At 46.8% G+C, this 22,326-nt stretch overlaps 1 protein-coding gene across 1 annotated transcript; it reads left to right on the top strand.

Annotated features, from left to right (window-relative positions):
- The first annotated feature begins 11,082 nt into the window (after positions 1-11,082).
- On the top strand, positions 11,083-18,809 carry SAC3D1 (SAC3 domain containing 1). Its single transcript, XM_075326298.1, has 3 exons — positions 11,083-11,186; positions 14,717-15,340; positions 18,209-18,809. The coding sequence occupies exons 2-3, from the start codon at positions 14,740-14,742 to the stop codon at positions 18,715-18,717; spliced, it is 1,110 nt and encodes a 369-aa protein (XP_075182413.1). The 5' UTR covers positions 11,083-11,186; positions 14,717-14,739; the 3' UTR covers positions 18,718-18,809.
- The last annotated feature ends 3,517 nt before the right edge of the window (positions 18,810-22,326 follow it).

A 22,326-nucleotide genomic window follows, 5' to 3' on the forward strand; every position in this document is an offset into this window, starting at 1 on the left:
AGCCGCGCATTATTCCATCTCGTATTCACTGCTTCTCCCGCCCACCGGCGCCTATGATTGGTTGCAGTCAGACACGCCCCCACGCTGAGTGACAGCTGTCTCACTGCAACTAATCACAACCGCCGGTGGGCGGGTCTATATCGTGCAGTACAATTAATAAGTATAAAAAAACGGTGTGCAATCTCCCCCAATTTTGATACCAGCCAAAGTAAAGCCACACGGCTGAAGGCTGGTATTCTCAGGATGGGGAGCCCCACGTTATGGGGAGCCACCCAGCCTAAAAATATCAGTCAGCAGCCACCTAGAATTACAGCATCCATTAGACGCGACAGTCCCGGGACTCTACCCGGCTAATCCTGAATTGCCCTGGTGAGGTGGCAATCGGGGTAATAAGGAGTTAATGGCAGCCCATAGCTGCCACTAAGTCCTAGGTTAATCATGGAAGGCATCTATCAGACACCCCCAATGATTAACCTGTAAGTGAAAGTAAATAAACACATACACCCAAAAAATTCTTTATTTGAAATAAAAGCCAAACAAACACCCTTTTTCACCACTTTATTAAAATCCCCAAATACCCCTCCAGGTCCGGTGTAGTCCACATGAGGTCCCACGACGCATCCAGCTCTGCTACATGAAGCTGACAGGAGCGGCAGTAGAACACCGCCGGTCACTGTGAGCTCCACGGAGCAACTGAAGTGAGTCACACTGTCAGCGGTGTCGTCACTCAGGTAGTGTCTGTATGTGTGCAGTGATGATGGGTGCGGTAGTGCCGATGTGTGTGCGGTGATGATGGGTGCGGTAGTGCCTGCGTTTCTGCGATGATGATGCATGCGGTAGTGCCTGCGTGTGTGCGGTGATGATGGGTGAGGTAGTCTCTCTGTCTGTCTCTGTCTGGTTCAGTTCCCTTCACTCCCGATCACATGACTCCAATACTCGCCCACAATTTCAAGCGACAGGATCCTGTAAAATAAGATGCGTTTGCATGTGTTTCTCTTTGGAAAAACAGGATCCGCTTTTGCAGCAAAAAAACTTTCAGGACGCATGTTAAAAAAACGTAGTGTGAAAGTTGCCTCACTGCAATTCACAGTTGATCCACACAATACTCCCAGTGGCACCGCACCGATCTGGCAAAAGTGGCTGCAATTAATCCAGGGAAAGCCAACAGAAAAATCCAGGAATATGTAAATCTTAGTTTTTATTTCTGAGTCCATTCAAGGTACAAAAAGATAAAAGTAGTGTATACAAGATGCAGTACAGCCGCAAAGAATACATAACACACCTACGCATTTCGACTGTATATACACATTCGAAATGCATAGGTTTGTTCCCTACTACTTCCGGGGCCGCTCATTATCCTTCATGCATATGCACTGCTTCCACCGCCCACCGGCAGTCTCCGCGTCTCTGATTGGTTGCAGTCAGACAAGCCCCCACCCTGTGTGACTGCGTGTCTGACTGCTTTCAATCAGAGACACTGTGTATGCGTACCTATGGTGTACAAATAAATAAAAGAATTGGCGTAGGGTCCCCCCATATTATGATACACAGCATAAATCCCACGGCTACAGGCTGCAGCTCCCAGCCGTGCGCTTATCCTGGCTGTTTATCAAAAGAAGAGGAACCGCATGCAACTTTTTAAAAATTATTTAAATATTTTTTTATTTTATTTTTAAAAACGGTGTGCAGTCCCCCAGAATCTTGATACCCAGCCAGGATAAAGCCGACAGCTGGAGGCTGGTATTCTCAGGCTGGGGAGACCAATGGTAAAATAGCAGCCTGCAGCCGGCCAGGATTATCACATCCATTAGCTGCGACAATCCCGGAACTTTATCCAGCTCATCCGGACTGCCCTGGCGCAGTGGAAATTGGGATAATAAGAGGATAATAACAGTTCACAACTGCTACTAAGCCCTAGATTAGTAATAGGAGATGTCTATGAGACCCCCCCATTACTGATCTGTAAGTGAAAAGAAATAAACAAAAACAGTGAAAAAATATATTTGAAATAAAATACAAAAAAACACCCTCTTTCACCCCCTTTATTAACCCCTCAAAACAGCCAGGTCCAATGTAATCCACATGATGTCCTACAACGATTCCAGCTCTGCTATATCTGAAGTGACAGCGAGCGTGCAAAGAACATGACCGCTGTGAGCTTCAGGGAGAGACTTAGCCACAGCGACGAATGGTGACATCACCCAGGTTATTTGCGGTCACAGCTGGAGGTTCCCAGTCTGGGGAACACCTAACCCTTCACCTGGGATCTAACCACACGTGGGTGCTCTGGGGACGTTGCCTGCTTTCTCCCTATGGCCACCCTACTGCCTTTTCCTGCCTGTTGCGGTGTTGCAGACCCCTCCCTCTCTGCGCTGCTGTGTTCGCTTGCATTTCACCTTTCCAGGTTGAGCCAGTGATATCATCATCCATCACCTCATTTTCCACTTCCGCACTCTGGTCCTCCTCCTAACTTGTTGAGTTATATGACTTGTTGGCAATTGTGTCTCATCATCATCCACCTATTGAGACAGTAATTGCCCTTTCCGCACTGTCACCTTCTTCTGACAGTGGATACTCACATATTTGGGCACCACCGCACAAAATCTTCTCAAACTCTTGAAATGTGCAAGGAGCCAGAAGAAGCCAGAAATGGAAAAGTAAAGAGCTCCTGAGAGTGTCCAAGTGTGGGGTCACTGGTCTCCTGGGACTTGCTATGGTGGGAGGAAGGAGGAACAGGGTGAGGATTATGTGGTCTAGAACCTTGACTAGTGGGACTGAACCTTGAGGAAGACAGAGTGGTGCCGTGAAACAGATTAGAAGAATCATTTGCCATCCAGCCCACAACCCGCTTGAACTCTTCCGGCTTCAACAGTGGTGTTCTATTCCCCCCTGCAAAGTTGACAGGAAACTAGGTCTATATGATGCATGTGTTTTGTGTCCTGCCGCAGCAGGTGCAATTTGCATTGACCCACTGTGCTCTGGTCTCTGCGTGCACTCCCATCAGTTGGACGTCCACATCCCCGTCCCATTGTAAATTATGTGCGCAGTCAAGAGCAGAATTCTTAGAGATTAGAAATAGCAACAAGGTCTGTAAGGCTAGAATCCCTTCCTACATGCCTCTAATACAGTAACCTACTCCAGAAGCTCACCTTACAACAACTGCAGACTAAAAGCAGTATAATTAGAGAATTAAATCTACTTAAATCAGCCCTGAAAAGAACTGTTTATTGTACGTGGCAGCACCAAAGACTGCAATTCAATGAACCCTACCTAAATGCCTCTAATACACTATCCCTACTCAGAAGCTCACCCTACACCAATTGCAGACTAAAGGCCCAGTCACACACAACGACTTACCAGCGATCCCGAAAACGATGCGACCTGATAGGGATCGCAGGTAAGTCGCTGGGAGGTCGCAGGTGAGATGTCACACAGCCAGATCTTACCAGCGATGCAGGAACGATACAGGTCACAGTAGCGACCTGTATAACGATCTCAGCAGTCACTGTGACCCTGTCACACAGTGTCAAACACAGCGATGTGTCCTGCCCAGCAGGACGTCGCCTTTGAAGAAAATGACCTGGACCATTCTGCAACGACTAGCGATCTCACAGCAGGAGCCTGATCGCTGGTAAGTGTCACACATAACGAGATCGCTAACGGGATCGCTACTGCGTCACCAAAATGGTGACTCAGCTGCGATCTCGCTAGCGATCTCGTTATGTGTGACAGTACCTTAAGAGCGGTACTATTCGAGAATACAATGTATTTAAATTAGCTCTCTAAAGGACTGATGGCTCTATGTGGCAGCACAAAGGACTGTAGCGCAATAAACCCTGCCTAAATGCCTCTGATAAACTATCACTACTCACCAGGAGATAACCATGACCCTATAAAACACTCTCACTTATCCAGCAGAAACGCTAACCACAGTATTTCTTTGTACAGTGCACTGAGCATGGTGTCACTGGGTCCTTTTTTTTTTTTTGGGTCCTATAAAGACATGATGACACTATGTGGCCAATCACAGTAATGCCAGTAGCCAACATGGCTATGGCATTACCATGATTGGCAGGCAATCTCCACATGTTTAATGGCTGAAAATACACGAGAAACATGCGTGGTGGAGACCCGAGCATGGTGCCCGAGTACCAGATTACTCGAGAGACCATATACTGTAGGTCTACATAATTTATAGTCCATAACACTGGTGGAGGCGAGTGAGCGCGGCACTCAGCTGTTTCAGTCAGCCCTATAGACAATGAATTAGGCTGGAGTCACACTTGCGCGAGTCTTGCAGTGCTTCACCCGGCATGGCCGCACATTCTCCGGACAGGAGTGTCTCAGCTGCATAGAAATACATACAGCCGACCCGCTCCTGTCAGGAGAGTGTGTGGCCATGCCAGGTGATGTGATACGAGACTAGCGCGAGTCTCTCGCAAGTGTGACTCCGACCTCAGACTGCAGGACTTGGGCTCAATCACCACTGTAGTAGACTCTCATGACCGGTGGCCCAGCAATCAGACATTTATCACCCATCCATGCTTGTTGTGGGATGTCCGCTGTAATAACCACAAAAGTCAAGGATTTGATGAATTCAACATTGGTGAGCGCCATGTTCCCTTTATGTCTCCGGTGTGAGGACCCATCAGACCTCCTGGGGTCTCTACGTGCTGCAGCCATGACCATGTGATATATGGAGCAGACATCTGAACCGCTTTGTTACCTCAATAAAAGAGGGGAAATCGTTCTCTCTTCACTGTTAGCCAAGTTAGTTTTACTATTGTGGAATTTCTAGCACATTTTTAACTATTTTTCCCATCACTCTTTTTTTTCACATCATCTTTAACAAAGATGCCTAACAAAGGGGTGCGGGGCAATCTGCACCTGGACGGATTTACTAAAATTTATGGCAACAAATGACGTAAGGGTGCTATTATACACAGAGGATGGGGGGCAGTAGTGAGCCGTGTGGCAAACTGTGCTGTATTTCTACCACAAACTGCAGTGTTTTCAATGTTTAAGGGGTTTTTTTTGCTGTTCCAACCTTAGACGAACCCAGAAAAATGGCGGCTGTTTACTATACCGGACTCGTGTTAATGGAATCTAAATTTTCTTTTAGCAAATTTGATTAGTTGTGAATTGATTCATCTCTAGTCGGGCTATATTTACAAAACTTCTATTAAATACATGTGACTAGAAACTTTAAGTGGAAAATCAAAAAAATTCTAGCAAGTGACACCACTGTCAAGACTGATGTTCCCACTTTAAAAAAAAATAAATAAAAAATAAAGTAAAAAAACAATTTTAATAATTAGTATGAATTAGGAAATTAGTTTCATCCTTTTGTGGGAAGGTGGATTTGCTCCCTAATTTTTATCAGTGATGGGGAACTGCGGCATCTTCATCTATGCGAAGCAAGACATCACTGCAGTCAGCCATTGGCCTCAGTTATACAACAGCGCCATCTGGTGGCAGCACTGAAGTTGGAGAACAGCACTATTTGGTGGTAGCAGTGCAGTTAGAGAACAGCGCCATCTGGTGGTAGCAGTGCAGTTAGAGAACAGCGCCATCTGGTGGTAGCAGTGCAGTTAGAGAACAGCGCCATCTGGTGGTAGCAGTGCAGTTAGAGAACAGCGCCATCTGGTGGTAGCAGTGCAGTTGCAGAGCAGTGCTATCTGGTGATAGAAGTGCAGTTATAGAACAGCGCCATCTGGTGGTAGCAGTGCAGTTAGAGAACAGTGCCATCTGGTGGTAGCAGTGCAGTTAGAGAACAGCGCCATCTGGTGGTAGCAGTGCAGTTAGAGAACAGCGCCATCTGGTGGTAGCAGTGCAGTTAGAGAACAGCGCCATCTGGTGGTAGCAGTGCAGTTACAGAGCAGTGCTATCTGGTGGTAGAAGTGCCGTTAGAGAACAGCGCCATCTGGTGGTAGCAGTGCAGTTAGAGAACAGCGCCATCTGGTGGTAGCAGTGCAGTTACAGTGCAGTGCTATCTGGTGGTAGAAGTGCCGTTAGAGAACAGCGCCATCTGGTGGTAGCAGTGCAGTTAGAGAACAGTGCCATCTGGTGGTAGTGCAGTTGAAGAATAGCGCCATCTGCTGGTAGTATTGTGGTTTTGGAACTGTGGCATCTGCTGGTAGCACGGCAGGTAAAGAACAGAGCCATCCGGTGGCAGCAGTGAAGATGTGGAACAGCGCCATCTGCTGGTAGCATTGTAGTTATGGAACAGCTTCATCTGGTGATAGCACTGCAGTTATACAACACCACCATCTCCTGGTAGCACTGTAGTTATGGAACAGCGCCATCTGGTGGTAGCACAGCAGTTATACAACAGCGCTATCTGGTGGCGGTGCTGCAAAACTTGAACAGTGCCATCTGGTGGCGGCACTGCGACGTTACACCCTTTTATGACGTCACATAACCAGCGGTTACTTCTTTACTGAGAATGCATTGCGCAGTCATAACATCCAGACACCGGGAGCTCAGCGGGAAGCCGTCTCTCATGTTAGGCCGGCTTCTCACTTGCGAGTTTCTCGCAGTAGAGCAATGCGAGAAAATCTCGCATTGCACTCGGACACATGTTAGTGAATGATTCAGCTCGCATTTGCGATTTTTTTTTCTCAGTCCAAATCGGGCTGAGAAAAAAATCGCAGCATGCTGCTTTTTTGCGAGTTTCTACTGCGAGTCTCTCCAATGCAAGTCTATGGGAGCGTGTAAAAAATCAGATGTCACGGGACGGCACTCACACCATCCTAGTGACATCCGATTTTCTAAATACATTTCTCGCATGTTTCCTAAAACACTGGAAAGAGCGATGTCTCACAATGTCGGTCAATCTCTATTCTCTGACAGTTGGTCTCTCCCTCTCGGTCTCTATTCTCTCTCTGTCGGTCGGTCTGTCTCTCTCTGTCCATGTCGGTCTATCCCTCTCCCCCCCTCTCTCATACTCACTGATCCCCGATCACCGGCGCGGCGCTGCACGGCGTTCACACTGCTCTGGCGGCTTCTCCTCTTTTGAAAAAGCCGGCCGCTCATTATTCAATCTCATATTCCCTGCTTTCCACGCCCACCGGCGCCTGATTGGTTGCAGTCAGACACGCCCCCACGATGAGTGACAGCTGTCTCACTACAACCAATCACAGCAGCTGGTGGGCGTGTCTATGCTGTGCATTTAAAAAAAATAAAATAAATTAAAAAACCGGCGTGCGGTCCCCCCAATTTTAATACCAGCCAGATAAAGCCATACGGCTGAAGGCTGGTATTCTCAGGATGTGGAGCCCCACGTTATGGGGAGCCCCCCAGCCTAACAAAATCAGCCAGCAGCCGCCCAGAATTGCCGCATCCATTAGATGCGACTGTTCTGGAACAGTACCCGGCTCATCCCGATTTGCCCTGGTGCGTTGGCAAACTGGGTAATAAGGAGTTAATGGCAGCCCATAGCTGCCAATAAGTCCTAGATTAATCATTGCAGGCGTCTATGAGACACCCCCAATGATTAACCTGTAAATTAAAGTTAATAAACACACAGAGATAAAAAATCCTTTATTTGAAATAATAAAATAAAACAAAGACCCTCGTTCACCACTTTATTAAGTCCCCAAATAACCCATCCTTGTCCAACGTAATCCACGGAGGTCCCGCGACGCTGTCAGCTCTGGTACATCAGAAGCTGACAGAGAGCGGTCACAGACCACGACCGCTCTCTGTGAGCTCCCCGCAGCGACTGAAGTGAGTCGCGCTATCATCGATGACGTCACTTAGGTTACCCGCAGCCACAGATCTCAGCGGGAGGACTTCTGCTGTGGCCGCGGGTAACCTCGGTGACGGCACCGCTGATCGCGCGGCTCACTGCGGTCACTCAGGGGATTTGCGGTCACCGGTGACATCTTCACTGGTGACCGAAAATCAGGCCATGACACAGACAGAGCCGCGGGATGACAATGAAGTTGGGTGACGTTCATCCAACTTCATTCTGATCGTGCGGCTCTGTCTGTGTCAGCTGTCAGCGGCCATTCAGCTCTGCTACATGGCTCTGTCTGCGGCTGCTGTCAGCGGCCATTCAGCTCTGCTACATGGCTCGGTCTGTGTCTGCTGTCAGCTGCCATTCAGCTCTGCTACATGGCTCTGTCTGTGTCTGCTGTCAGCGGCCATTCAGCTCTGCTACATGGCTCTGTCTGTGGCTGCTGTCAGTGGCAATTCAGCTCTGCTACATGGCTCGGTCTGTGTCTGCTGTCAGCGGCCATTCAGCTCTGCTACATGGCTCTGTCTGTGTCTACTGTCAGCTGCCATTCAGCTCTGCTACATGGCTCTGTCTGTGTCTGCTGTCAGCGGCCATTCAGCTCTGCTACATGGCTCTGTCTGTGGCTGCTGTCAGTGGCAATTCAGCTCTGCTACATGGCTCGGTCTGTGTCTGCTGTCAGCGGCCATTCAGCTCTGCTACATGGCTCTGTCTGTGGCTGCTGTCAGCGGCCATGTAGCAGAGCTCAATGGCAGATGACAGCTGCTGAGAAAAAAAAAGGAACACACGCATTACACACGCATTACACACGCTAGCCAAATCATTAAATTATTCAAAAATAGCATTGCACTTGCGTTACACTTGGACCTAACATGAACTAAAATCAGCCGAGTTTTTTTTCAGCCAACTCGGACCGATTTTACTCGCATAGATGTGTTTCCAGCCTTAGGGCTCTTCTCCACTGGCGTTTTTTTTCTCCAAATCCCATCGCCTGGAAAAACGGATTGCAATCTGTCCAATGGTTTCATATGATGCAATCTCCATTTCCACGTTTTTTTCCAGACTCTACACGGGCTCTCCTTGAAATCGCAGCATGCTGCGATTTGATGCGATTCTCAGCTCTCTCACCCTCATGCAAACCTATGGGGGTGAGAAAAAAGTCAGGATCCGGGTGGCATGCGCATGTCACATGGATCCTGACACTTGCATGCCGCGTCAGACTGGCTACGGGAGAAATCTCCTGTAAAACCAGGGCTGGCCGCGGTTACATGCACTGAACTCCGGAGCTGTCACCTGAGCTCCAGAGTGCAGCCTGAACAGCGAGCGCCGAGTGATGGATTCCCCGGAGATTGCTGTTCAGGTCAGCACAGCTGCAAACAGATCAGGCAGAACGCTGGAGCTCAGGTGACAGCTCTGGAGCTCAGTGCAGGTAACCGCGGCCAGGACTGGTTTTACAGGAGATTTCTCCCGTAGCCAGCCCTACACTGCTTACCTAAAAACTCACATAGCACTCGCATGACGCTCACATGTCATACGGATGCTATGTGAGGAAAAAAAACACACACCGTACGCAGATCACACACAGATCACATGCAGGATACTCGACTCACATTTTGAGCCGAGTATCGCTGTGATTTTTTACACGCAAGTGGAGAAGAGGCCTTAGGCCTCTTCTCCACTAGCTTTTTTTTAGTCACAGCGATACTCGGCTCAAAATGTGAGTCGTGTATCCTGCGTGTGATCTGCGTACGGTGTGTGTTTTTTTTCCTCACATAGCATCCGTATGACATGTGAGCGTCATGCGAGTGCTATGTGAGTTTTTAGGTAAGCAGTGTAGGGCTGGCTACGGGAGAAATCTCCTGTAAAACCAGTCCTGGCCGCAGTTACCTGCACTGAGCTCCAGAGCTGTCACCTGAGCTCCAGCATCTGCCTGATCTGTTTGCAGCTGTGCTGACCTGAACAGCAATCGCCGGGGATATATCACTCGGCGCCCGCTGTTCAGGCTGCACTCTGGAGCGCAGGTGACAGCTCCGGAGTTCAGTGCATGTAACCGCGGCCAGGCCTGGTATTACTGGAGATTCCTCCGGTAGCCAGTCTGACGCGGTATGCAAGTGTCAGAATCCATGTGACATACGTATGCCATCTGTATGACATGCGCATGCCACCCGGATTCTGACTTTTTTCTCGCCCCCATAGGATTTCATGGGGATGAGAGAGCTGAGAATCGCATCAAATCGCAGCATGCTGCAATTTCACCGAGAGCCTGTGTAGAGTCTGAAAAAAACGGGGAAATGGAGACTTCATCATATGAAACCCTTTGACAGATTGCAATCCATTTTTCCATGCGATGGGATTTGGAGAAAAAAAACACCCGTGGAGAAGAGCCCTTAAGGCTGGAAACACATCTATGCGAGTAAAATCGGTTCCACTGGGCTGAAAAAAACTCGGCTGATTTTAATTCACGTTAGGTCCGAGTGCAACGCAAGTGCGATGCTTTTTCTGAATAAATTATTGATTTTGCTCGCGTGTGTGTTGCGTTTGCGATGCTAGTTTCATGCAACATCTTAATTAGATACAAGCTATTACACATGTGTCATTTAATTAACCTATGGGAATGTGCTGTCACATTCATCTAATGAGCGAAGTTACTGCCCCACTCGCAAATGTGAACGGTTGTGCGCGTGTGTGATGCTACTTTTAATCCCCTTCCATAGGAAATCATTGGGACAAATGGTGCGAGAAACTCGCAAAAAAGCAGAATGCTGCGATTTTTTTTTTGGTCCGATTTGGACTGAGAAAAAAATCGCAGATGAGAGCTGAATCATTCACTAACATGCGTCCGATTCCAATGCGAGTTTTTCTCACATTGCTCTACTGCGAGAAACTCACAAGTGAGAAGCCGGCCTAATCAGTATCATCCTCGAGGTGTGCGGTGATATAGCAGAGTCAGGAGTCACAGCAGTGAAGCATGCGGGGACCCAACGGGGGTCTGCCGGGAACCCGGAAGTAAACAAACTAGTGCAATGCATGATGGGAGGGTGCAGAGCACCCAGGTGCAGTTTGGGGGTTGAGCCTAGAATGTACGGGCTCCTTCCAGGTTAGTGGGCGTGACCGGCTTGGTTGGTGGGCGTGGTGATGTGTACTCTTTCTACAATCATGCTTCGCTCCCCTCCCCCCATCTGGTGGTCTCACCCCCGGACCCCAGCTTCTATTACAAACTACACCAGGACCACGTGGTCTTGAAAAATTATGTTTATTTCGGCTGGAAACGTCGGCTGCATTTAGGACACGCCCCTATCATGTGACAGGGGGGCGTGTTGAAATGACGTCACACCTGGAAGCAGCCCATACAGTCTAGCATCTACCATAGTGTGTGTGTATACAATGTGCAGCGTGGGCTCCTATGTGCGGGATGTGTCTGGCTCCGGAGCCTTCTGACAGTACAGAGGTCAGTTCCTAGAAGTAATGGCGCTGCCCCAAGTGCTGGGAGTACCTCAGATTTGCATTAGGGCTCAGGGGCAACATTGTCAGATTCTGCCCCTTTGTAGGGGCCACGTTCTCTCACACTAGCAGTAACACAATGTAATGGGGTGTATAACGTGAATTCTAAATCCTTATTAAAGAAATTGTCCACATTTTCGGCAATCATTTGTTTTTAACTAAAACACATGAATTTGGGTCTAAATAAAACCTTTGCCACTGGGTTTGATTACATCCTTTGCTCTATTAGTGCTGTGTGTGGCGCTGTGTATTACTGGCTGCAGAAGGAGTGAACTGAGAATGAGTCAGTGAGCTCATTCAGTTTGCTAAAGGGCAGTTTGAAACTCTTTTCTCTTTTTTTTTTTTCTGAGCTCCTTGGCTCATTTCTGGCCACAGACCACCGCGAAGTGGAACAAACAACCTGTAAATCAAAAGACGCACAATTTTTAATGAAACTCAAATGCAAAAATGAATTTTAATACCAAATACAAGCAGTGAAGTAAAACAAAATCATAATTCTCCACACAAAAGTGAATATGGGATCCTGCGTCCTACTGGCCAAATAATGTCTGAGAGTTAGAAGGTGGGGTATGTGGCAGGTCAGAAGGACCGGGAAATGTGGCAGGTCAGAAGGACCGGGAAATGTGGCAGGTCAGAAGGACCGGGAAATGTGGCAGGTCAGAAGGACCGGGAAATGTGGAAGGTCAGAAGGACTGGGGAATGTGGAAGGTCAGAAGGACTGGGGAATGTGGAAGGTCAGAAGGACTGGGGAATGTGGAAGGTCAGAAGGACTGGGGAATGTGGCATGTCAGAAGGACTGGGGAATGTGGAAGGTCAGAAGGACTGGGGAATGTGGCATGTCAGAAGGACTGGGGAATGTGGAAGGTCAGAAGGACTGGGGAATGTGGCATGTCAGAAGGACTGGGGAATGTGGCATGTCAGAAGGACTGGGGAATGTGGCATGTCAGAAGGACTGGGGAATGTGGCATGTCAGAAGGACTGGGGAATGTGGAAGGTCAGAAGGACTGGGGAATGTGGAAGGTCAGAAGGACTGGGGAATGTGGAAGGTCAGAAGGACTGGGGAATGTGGAAGGTCAGAAGGATCGGGGAATGTGGAAGGTCAGAAGGATCAGGGAATGTGGCATGTCAGAAGGACCGGGGAATGTGGCATGTCAGAAGGACTGGGGAATGTGGAAGGTCAGAAGGACTGGGGAATGTGGCATGTCAGAAGGACTGGGGAATGTGGAAGGTCAGAAGGATCGGGGAATGTGGAAGGTCAGAAGGATCGGGGAATGTGGAAGGTCAGAAGGACTGGGGATTGTGGAAGGTCAGAAGGACTGGGGATTGTGGAAGGTCAGAAGGACTGGGGATTGTGGAAGGTCAGAAGGACTGGGGATTGTGGAAGGTCAGAAGGACTGGGGATTGTGGAAGGTCAGAAGGATCGGGAATTGTGGAAGGTCAGAAGGTTCGGGAATTGTGGAAGGTCAGAAGGATCGGGGATTGTGGAAGGTCAGAAGGATCGGGGATTGTGGAAGGTCAGAAGGATCGGGGATTGTGGAAGGTCAGAAGGATCGGGGATTGTGGAAGGTCAGAAGGATCGGGAATTGTGGAAGGTCAGAAGGATCGGGAATTGTGGAAGGTCAGAAGGATCGGGAATTGTGGAAGGTCAGAAGGATCGGGAATTGTGGAAGGTCAGAAGGATCGGGGATTGTGGAAGGTCAGAAGGATCGGGAATTGTGGAAGGTCAGAAGGATCGGGGATTGTGGAAGGTCAGAAGGACCGGGAAATGTATAAGGTCAGAAGGACCGGGGATTGTGGAAGGTTAGAAGGATCGGGGATTGTGGAAGGTCAGAAGGATCGGGGATTGTGGAAGGTCAGAAGGATCGGGGAATGTGGAAGGTCAGAAGGATCGGGGATTGTGGAAGGTCAGAAGGATCGGGGAATGTGGAAGGTCAGAAGGATCGGGGATTGTGGAAGGTCAGAAGGTCCGGGGAATGTGGAAGGTCCGGGGAATGTGGAAGGTCAGAATGACCAGGAAATGTAAAAGGTCAGAAGGACCTGGGAATGTGGAAGATAAGAAGGACCGGGGAATTTGAAAGGTCAGAGGCATTGGGGAATGTGTAAGGTCAGAAGGACCAGGGAATGTGGGAGGTCAGAAGGACCAGAAAATGTGGAAGGTCAGAAGGATCGGGGAATGTGGAAGGTCAGGAGGATCGGGGATTGTGGAAGGTCAGAAGGATCGGGGATTGTGGAAGGTTAGAAGGATCGGGGATTGTGGAAGGTCAGAAGGATCGGGGATTGTGGAAGGTCAGAAGGATCGGGGATTGTGGAAGGTCAGAAGGACCGGGGATTGTGGAAGGCCAGAAAGATCGGGGAATGTGGAAGGTCAGAAGGACCGGGGAATGTGGAAGGTCAGAAGGATCGGGGAATGTGGAAGGTCAGAAGGATCGGGGAATGTGGAAGGCCAGAAGGATCGGGGAATGTGGAAGGTCAGAAGGATCGGGGAATGTGGAAGGTCAGAAGGATCGGGGAATGTGGAAGGTCAGAAGGACCGGGGAATGTGGAAGGACCGGGGAATGTGGAAGGTCCGGGGAATGTGCAAGGTCTGGGGAATGTGGAAGGTCAGAATGACCAGGAAATGTAAAAGGTCAGAAGGACCTGGGAATGTGGAAGATAAGAAGGACCGGGGAATTTGAAAGGTCAGAGGCATTGGGGAATGTGTAAGGTCAGAAGAACCAGGGAATGTGGGAGGTCAGAAGGACCGGAAAATGTGGAAGGTCAGAAGGCCCGGTGTATGTTGACTGTCAGCACTTAGCCCTTTTGTTAGACATAAGGTGTTTGGCAGCATAGTACCCCCTGCTTAGAACGCACTATTGCTCAACGAGCACGCTTTAGGATGTCAGAGAGAGTCCCAGCCTTAAATGGGTTGTGCAGGCTTATCACAGAGTCTGCCATCACTCTTGAACCCATCCATCACACACAGTGTGCGCTGTGAGGATTCTCCGGTAGCTGCGGTGAGACCAAACGGTCATGTGAGCGCAAGTACACGATATGCATGCTCCCAATACAAGTGAAGTGAGCAAACGTCTAGTTGGAATGTGGCCGGAAGTCTGCACACCGCGCACGACCTTGTGGTTACCTCTCAGCTCGGTCTTTCTCTTTCTGACTCTTTTTGGCCACATGTTACTGTGTTCTCTATGGGAAATGTGGAGTAAGCTCTGCCAGAATCTGTCAGCAGCAGTTTATTAACGCTCAGAACAAAAGGATCCAACAATTCAATTGCAATTGTCCAATGTTTATATCCCCAACATCAAAGCAGAAAGTATAGGGCCGCATTCACATGTGTACTAAGATATTCACTTTGGTGTTTTGTTCCTTTTCACAACCATTCACATTAAAAGTTATCAAATAAATAATTGGATGCTGTAACAGACCCTTATGGAGCCCCCACTTAATTGTCCAATCTTCCTGGACTGACTTTTTTTTTTTTTTTTTTAGACTACTGTAAACTGCAGTCAAAAATGATGGACTCCTCTCCTCCTGTTGGAGTATGCCTAGATATGTGCCCCCGAAGAGAGAGGCAAGACCGAGAACGCCAAGGACGTCTGCATCAGTATGAACTACAGAAAGATCAGCGGACGTGTAAAGGTCCAAGAGGAAGAGGTCGCCCCATTGCTGATCCCAAAAAGACTGTCAAGGAGTATAGCCGCCCCGCAGCAGGGAAAGAACTGTCCTGTCCTATGGACCTACGACCCCCGGGAATCCTAGCCAAAACTGTTCAGTACCTTTTGATGGACGTTTGCTCAAGGGTCAACTTTAGGGACTTGTTGTCTTTGGCCAAGACTTACTCGTTTGTGTTTGATCGTCTGCGAGCTGTGAGACAAGACCTGATAGTGCAGAGAATTAGGGGGCACGGAGCCGCTCTTGTGCTTGAAGGAAGCCTCGGGTTTTTGCTTTGTGCCCCCTATTTGGTGAGGGACCTGCCACTAGCAGACTATGATGAAGTGCTACACTCGGCACAGGTCCGGGAAAGCTTTGCAGAGCTCATCGAATATTACAAAGATGGTGGAGAATTTCCCAGACAAGCTGAATTTCAGGCTCTTCTCCTTCTTTATAATTTAGGTAAGGGTTCTCATATTTTCTGATTTTAGATTTTGTGCTGAACAGAGATTGTTCAAGATTACAGGTAGGTAGAACAAGGATGGCCAAGTAGTAGATTACTACTGGTCATCTGCTCAGCACTGATTGCTGTGCTACCACGCACTTTTGTCCCCCGCTGCTCTATTCATTCTCTATGGTACTGCTGAAGGTAACAGAGTACAGGGCTGCGCTGTCTCTGGCAGTCCAATAGAGAAGGAATGGAACAGCTGTCGGGCAGATGCACCTCTACTCCATTCATATGGGAGACAAAAGTGCCTTGCTCTTGTGATTGGGACATCTCCCGATCATGGTCACCACTCCCGATCATGGTCACCACTCCCGACCACTCTCATCAATCACCAGTCCCGATCACTCTCATCAATCACCAGTCCCGATCACTCTCATCAATCACCAGTCCCGATCACTCTCATCAATCACCAGTCCCGATCACTCTCATCAATCACCAGTCCCGATCACTCTCATCAATCACCAGTCCCGATCACTCTCATCAATCACCAGTCCCGATCACTCTCATCAATCACCAGTCCCGATCACTCTCATCAATCACCAGTCCCGATCACTCTCATCAATCACCACTCCTGATCACTCTCAGCAGTCATCGCTCCTGATCACTCTCAGCAGTCATCGCTCCCGATCACTCTCAGCAGTCATCGCTCCCGATTACTCTCAGCAGTCATCGCTCCCGATTACTCTCAGCAGTCATCGCTCCCGATTACTCTCAGCAGTCATCGCTTCCGATTACTCTCAGCAGTCATCGCTCCCGATTACTCTCAGCAGTCATCGCTCCCGATTACTCTCAGCAGTCATCGCTCCCGATTACTCTCAGCAGTCATCGCTCCCGATTACTCTCAGAAGTCATCGCTCCCGATTTACTCTCAGCAGTCATCACTCCCGATCACTCTCAGCAGTCATCACTCCCGATCACTCTCAGCAGTCATCGCTCCCGATCACTCTCAGCAGTCATGGCTCCCGATCACTCTCAGCAGTCATCACTCCCAATTACTCTCAGCAGTCATCGCTCCTGATCACTCTCAGCAGTCATCGCTCCCGATCACTCTCAGCAGTCATCGCTCCCGATCACTCTCAGCAGTCATCGCTCCCGATTACTCTTAGCAGTCACCACTCCGGATCACTCTCAGCAATGAGCTATTTCAGGCAGTCCCATAGAGAATGAATGGAGTGGCGGATAAGCATGCACACTGCCGCTCCATTCAAAGGTGGTTATAAAAATAAAAGGGCTCTGTTTTGGCGATTGCTGGGTGCCTCACCCCCTGCAATCATCAAAACGGTAAAATACCCATTCATCTTAGTTGCTGGATCATTGAGCTCAGTCTGTGCAAAAAGTCGTAGAAAAACAAGTCTAAAGTTACTTTTTAGGGCACAAAACATCCCAGTCACATTCCATCCGGGTAGATAAATTCCTATTAATTAGTTCTCTATTAAAAGGAATGTATACAGGATTCCATGGCTTCATGAGTTTAAAAGTTTGCTGACGCCTTTCTGGCTACAAGAGTCCTTAGCCATAGTGACTAAGCCAGAAACGCGTCAGCAAAACTCTTCAACCCATGATGCCATGGAATCCTGTACACTTTGCTTTTAATAGGGAACTATAGCTTTTAACTTATTTGAGCTTTAAAGTTCATTTATATCTGGGGGGGAAAGTTCTTTTTATTTGTGTTTGTTTTGGATCGGACATATCCCAGGAGGCTTAGAAAATCACTTCAGCCCTCCTGTCTTAGGCTGGTTTCAGACATCCGTGTTTTAGGTATGTGTAACATCCGTTTTTAACACGGATGTCACACGTACCCATTTTACCCTATTGTGTACTCACACGGCCATGTTTTCACACGGACCGTGTGGCCCCGCTATTTCACACAGAGACATGTCCATTTTTTCTCCGGCAGCACAGGTGTCACACGGACAGCACACTGATGTGATCCGTGTGACATCAGTGTGACACGGACCGGAGAAAACACGGGTTTTTAAATAAAAATTTTTTCTATATTTACCTCTCCCAGTGATGCTGCCTCCCGCTCCTGACCCCCGCTCATTAGTCATTGATTATTCACTGCTGGGAGCAGGGGCATCGCGGTGACCGCGCTGGAGACAGCACCGCTGGGGACATCGCTAGTGACAGGTGAGTATCCTGCCAGCATTGTGTGTGCAGGGACGTCCAGGAGGTCATCGGATTTCCCAATGAACTCTTATGACCTCCTAATGACACCCCTGTGACAACTGCGCTACAGCGAGTGTCACGATGGTGACTTCCAGGGGTTCATGAGAGTTAATTGGGAACTCCGATGACCCCCTGGATGTCACTGCACAAACCGATGTATACTCTCCTGTCCCTGGCGATGTCCCCTACGGTGCTGTCCTCGGCTCTGCTGTCCGGTGCTGTCCCCAGCGATGTCCCTGGCAATGTCCCCGACGGTGCTGTCCTCAGCGTGCTGTACCCAGCCTGTCCCCGCAATGCTCCGGCTTCCAAATCCTCGGGCAGTGAATAATCAATGAAATTAATAAGCGGGGGTCAGGAGCGGGAGGCAGCAGAGCAGAAGACACCATCGCTGGATACAGGTAAATATAGAACATCTTTTCATTGCAGAGACACGTGTTTTACCCGGTACGTGTCACACATATGCAAACATGGATGTCACACGTGTGACCATAACCATGCGTGTGACTGCTACCTGATTAAACACGAACGTCTGAAACCAGCCTTAGCTCACTTCATTTTGGTTCACTTTTAGCATATAGCCAAAATTGCTTAATAATAGAAAAAGAGAAGAAAATAAAGTTATCATTGATCTTCATCTTATTTTTCCATTGCAGGTAATATGGACACTATACACAGAGCTCTGCAACTCCCTTGGGAGGTGCGGCAATCTCCCCACGTCCGATTAGCCATCGATATCAACAAAGCCCACTTAGAAAATAATTGGGTGCGGCTTTTTCGCTTAGTGAGCCGACTGAACTGCCTTCAGGCTTGTGCTTTTTACCGCCACTTGTCAAATTCCCGCCATAAGGCACTTTGCACCCTGATCCATGGATACAGCAGTCGGAACGGTCGCTTCCCACTTGATCTTCTTACTAGGTTGATAGCACTGGACAACTCTTCACTCGCAACCGAGATGTGCAACAAACGAGGACAAGCGGTGACGGCCGGAGAACAGCCCTCGGTCCTGTTCCTGAAAGCCGCACTCAAGGATGTAAAGCCTGAGAGTCCAGGTAAAGAGATTAACCTGGTGGAGCAAAAGAAAGGCAAAGCATCTTGGGCGGAAGTGATGATTGGAGAAGACCAGGTCATCAAAGACGTGGCGCGATCCGATCAGAGGCTTTAGACATTAAATCAGCCAATGTGATAATATAACTACAAATGTCACCGAGTTCTACCTTGGTAGCCGCCAATTACGACTGCTGTCATTTTTATTACTGCCACTGTTATATATTTTATATATATATATATATATATATATATATATGTCATATATATATATATATATATATGTTATATATATATATATATATATATATATATATGTCATATATATATATATATATATATTTTATATATATATATATATATATATTTTTTATATATATATATATATATATATATATATATATATATATATATATATTTTATATATATATGTATATATATATATATATATTTTTTATATATATATATATATATATCTTATATATATATTTTATTTATATATATATTATATTTTATATATATATATATATTATATTTTATATATATAGTTTCTAGTTCCATTTCTTTACGTAATCGGGTTTTGCACAGATAGCTCTGATTCTGATACCTTTAATAGAGAATTAGCCTGTTCACATGTCTGTGAGTTTTCGGGGATTTACCGGTCTGCACAAAAACACGTCTAGACGTCCAGTATTGGTCCAAGTGTCGGATCGATATCGGCAATGCAAGCCCATGAAAAAATTGGATGCACTCCAACTATGGTCAATTGTTTATGGACCGTTAGGAAAATATGAAGAAACTTTTTTATATATATTTTATCTTTGTTGTTATTATTTTTACAGATTTATTTTTTTTTGTAATTCTATGTTGTCATTAAAATTCAGTGATGTTATATTATGTGAGATAGCAACCCCATGTTTTGCGTAGAAAAACAATTACAGTGCAGGAATATTCCTGAAGTGCGAAATAATGGAACAGAACTACCGTACATGCTACTTGTTGGGAGTCAGTGTCTTGCTCTGTCTGATGGGCTCCTGTGTAGAATCACAATACATTCCTGCTGCAGCACTGCACACAGGAGCCCATCAGACAGAGCAGGACACTGACTCCCAATGCACAGTTATTCGGGTTTGTTATTCGAAGCAGACTCGACACTGCGTGGAATTTAGAAAAACTTTTGTTGTGCAAATTTAATCACTATAATTATTTTTCTGTATAATTTGAAGGTACATTTTAAAGGGTAAATCAACTTTTAAGCATATTTTTGATACTTTATGGCTCCTGTTTAGTAGTGTTGAATGTGGGAGTCAGGGACCTGAGATGCCCACCCGTTGTTCAGATGCTTATCAGAGCAGTGTACGGATCCATACACTTTATTTACACTACGCTGCATGCATGAGGTTAAAGGGAACCTGTCAGGTTCTGTATGCACCCAGAACTGCGAGCAGTTCGGGGTGCATATTGCTAATCCCTGCCTAACTGTCCCTGTATACACTAGCATAGATAAAGAGATATTTAGAAAAAGTATTTCTAAAGATCCTTTATGATATGCTAATGAGGGCTGTGACTAGTCGCAAGGGTGTTACTTCCTTTGGCTAGTTGGTCCCCTTAGCATGGTAGCACACCCCTGTGGCCATGCTAACGCGCTAATGAATACACAGAATCAGAGGCATGGTCGTGCTCACCTCTGCTGCCATTACTGGTTTTCGGCTCAGTGTGCACAATCAGAACGTCTCCGGACTTCCGGTAATGCACACTACACCAGTTTGAAGCCGGGATGTGTACAACCGTCTTCATAGTGCATATGACTGGAAGTCCGGGACTTCTAATCATGCAGACTGAGCCGAAATCTAGTGTCCGAGGCGGTGTCATCAGAGAGTGGTGAGATGTCTCTGATGCTGCAAATTCATTAGCATATTAGCACGCCCCTGTGGGTGTGCTAATATGCTAATGGGGCCGACTAGCCAAGGGAAGTAGCGCTCTTGCAACTAGTCGCTGGCTTCATTAGCATATTATAAAGGATCTTTAGACATACTTTTTCTAAGGATCTCTTTATCTATGCTAGTGTATACAGGGACGGTTAGGCAGGGATTAGCAATATACACCCAGAACTGCTCGTGGGTCTGGGGGCATATTGCACCTGACAAGTTCCTTTTAAGCTGTGTGCTTTTGTGTCTTAAGTATGAACAATTGGTGAACTCTCAGGACCTGGACCCTCATACTTCTATACAGAGAGAATAACATATCAAAAGTAATTTAAAGGGGTTGTCTCAATAGCAAAGGGTATTGTAATTATTAGATTTTAGAATAATAAGTTCACCAATTGGCTGTGTTAAAAAAAAAATATTCCTGTGCTGAGTAGAGATGAGCGAACCTGAGGTTCAGTCTTTGTACCAAACACAAACTTTACAAAAAAAAAACAGTTTAAAGTTTGATTACTTTACATATGCAAACCACTCACGTGAGCATCACTGTGCTTAGGCATGCTCGGTGCTCAGCCGCTTGCAGTGTTTGATCGGCTCACACTGGGGGTAACAACAGGGTGATCGGATGTAGTGTATACAAAAAAAAAAAGAAAAACCCATCCTCCCTCCCCCTGAAGTGTTCTGTTTATGGCTGGCTATATGTGGGCAGAGACCCAAACTGCCCAATTAGTGACTTCCATTGGGGATCAGGTCAACTCCAGGTACAGAAAAGAACAGAACTTTATCTAAAGTCCGGGTGAACCCTCTGAACCGAACTTCCAGGGGTCCACTCATCTTTAGTGCTGAGATCTTATGAATGTGCCCCGGCTGTGTACTGTGTAATGGCTGTGTGTGATCATGCAGAGCTGCTCCAGTTCATGGTCTGCACATACCACAGCACCTGGCAATGGGGGGAAGCATAGGTAGACTTAGGATAAGTGAGTATACAGCTGAAACATCAGGGGCTCACCTTAGCTACTTTCTGAGATAACAAATTTCCCTGTTTGTTTTATCACAGGAGTGACTGTTTCTAATTATATACTATATTGTAAAATACTGGTATGGTCGGATATAGCCATTATGCAGCACATAGCAGGGGCACATTTATAAGATTATCTCAGCACAGGAATGTTTTTTGTTAACACATCAAATTGTGGAAATTATTATTTCAAGATCAATTGACTAAAATGTACTTTGTTTACGAGATTCACCATATTTAGTTTTTTTTCTCATTGATCGCTAACTTATTGGGGTTCAGTTTGCTCTTATCTACAGCTGTAGTGCACTTTTATGGTGTTTTTTTTTTTGTTGTTGTAGTGTTTTGCTTTTCTGTTTTGACATTATAAGTTCCCTTAGGGGGGTTATCCTCTTTCCAAACTGACTGCTTAGGAAGAAAGGGGAATATTTCTGTGGTTTTTTTGAACCTTGAATTCACATGTATAGATTTCTTTGTAAATAACTTGTTAATACAGTTTCTCTTTTTCTAAATTTATGTAAAGCATTTTTTTTGTTTATTTTTGCAGATTTGTAACTTTGATGCTGTTTTTAGCGCTTAAGGTTACACCTATATACTGTGACCAGATTTCATGTTTTAATGCATTTTCTTACGCTCAGTAGATTACTATGGAAGAGACTGAATGATGTGTATTGTCACATGCTGCTCCATCTGCAGCCATCTCATGGACAGGAGTGTTGTCTGAATAACGCCAAAGATTGAATTATTTCACTAATCAGAGAAAAATCAGTTAATTCTGTGTTCATAG

Source organism: Anomaloglossus baeobatrachus, chromosome 10 (assembly GCF_048569485.1).
Source record: "Anomaloglossus baeobatrachus isolate aAnoBae1 chromosome 10, aAnoBae1.hap1, whole genome shotgun sequence".
Taxonomy (NCBI): domain Eukaryota; kingdom Metazoa; phylum Chordata; class Amphibia; order Anura; family Aromobatidae; genus Anomaloglossus; species Anomaloglossus baeobatrachus.

Coding starts and splice junctions, on each gene's coding strand:
- SAC3D1 (XM_075326298.1), top strand. CDS start 14,740: ATGATGGACTCCTCTCCTCCTGTTGGAGTATGCCTAGATATGTGCCCC. Junction 15,341..18,208: donor TCTCCTTCTTTATAATTTAG/GTAAGGGTTCTC, acceptor TTTCCATTGCAG/GTAATATGGACACTATACAC.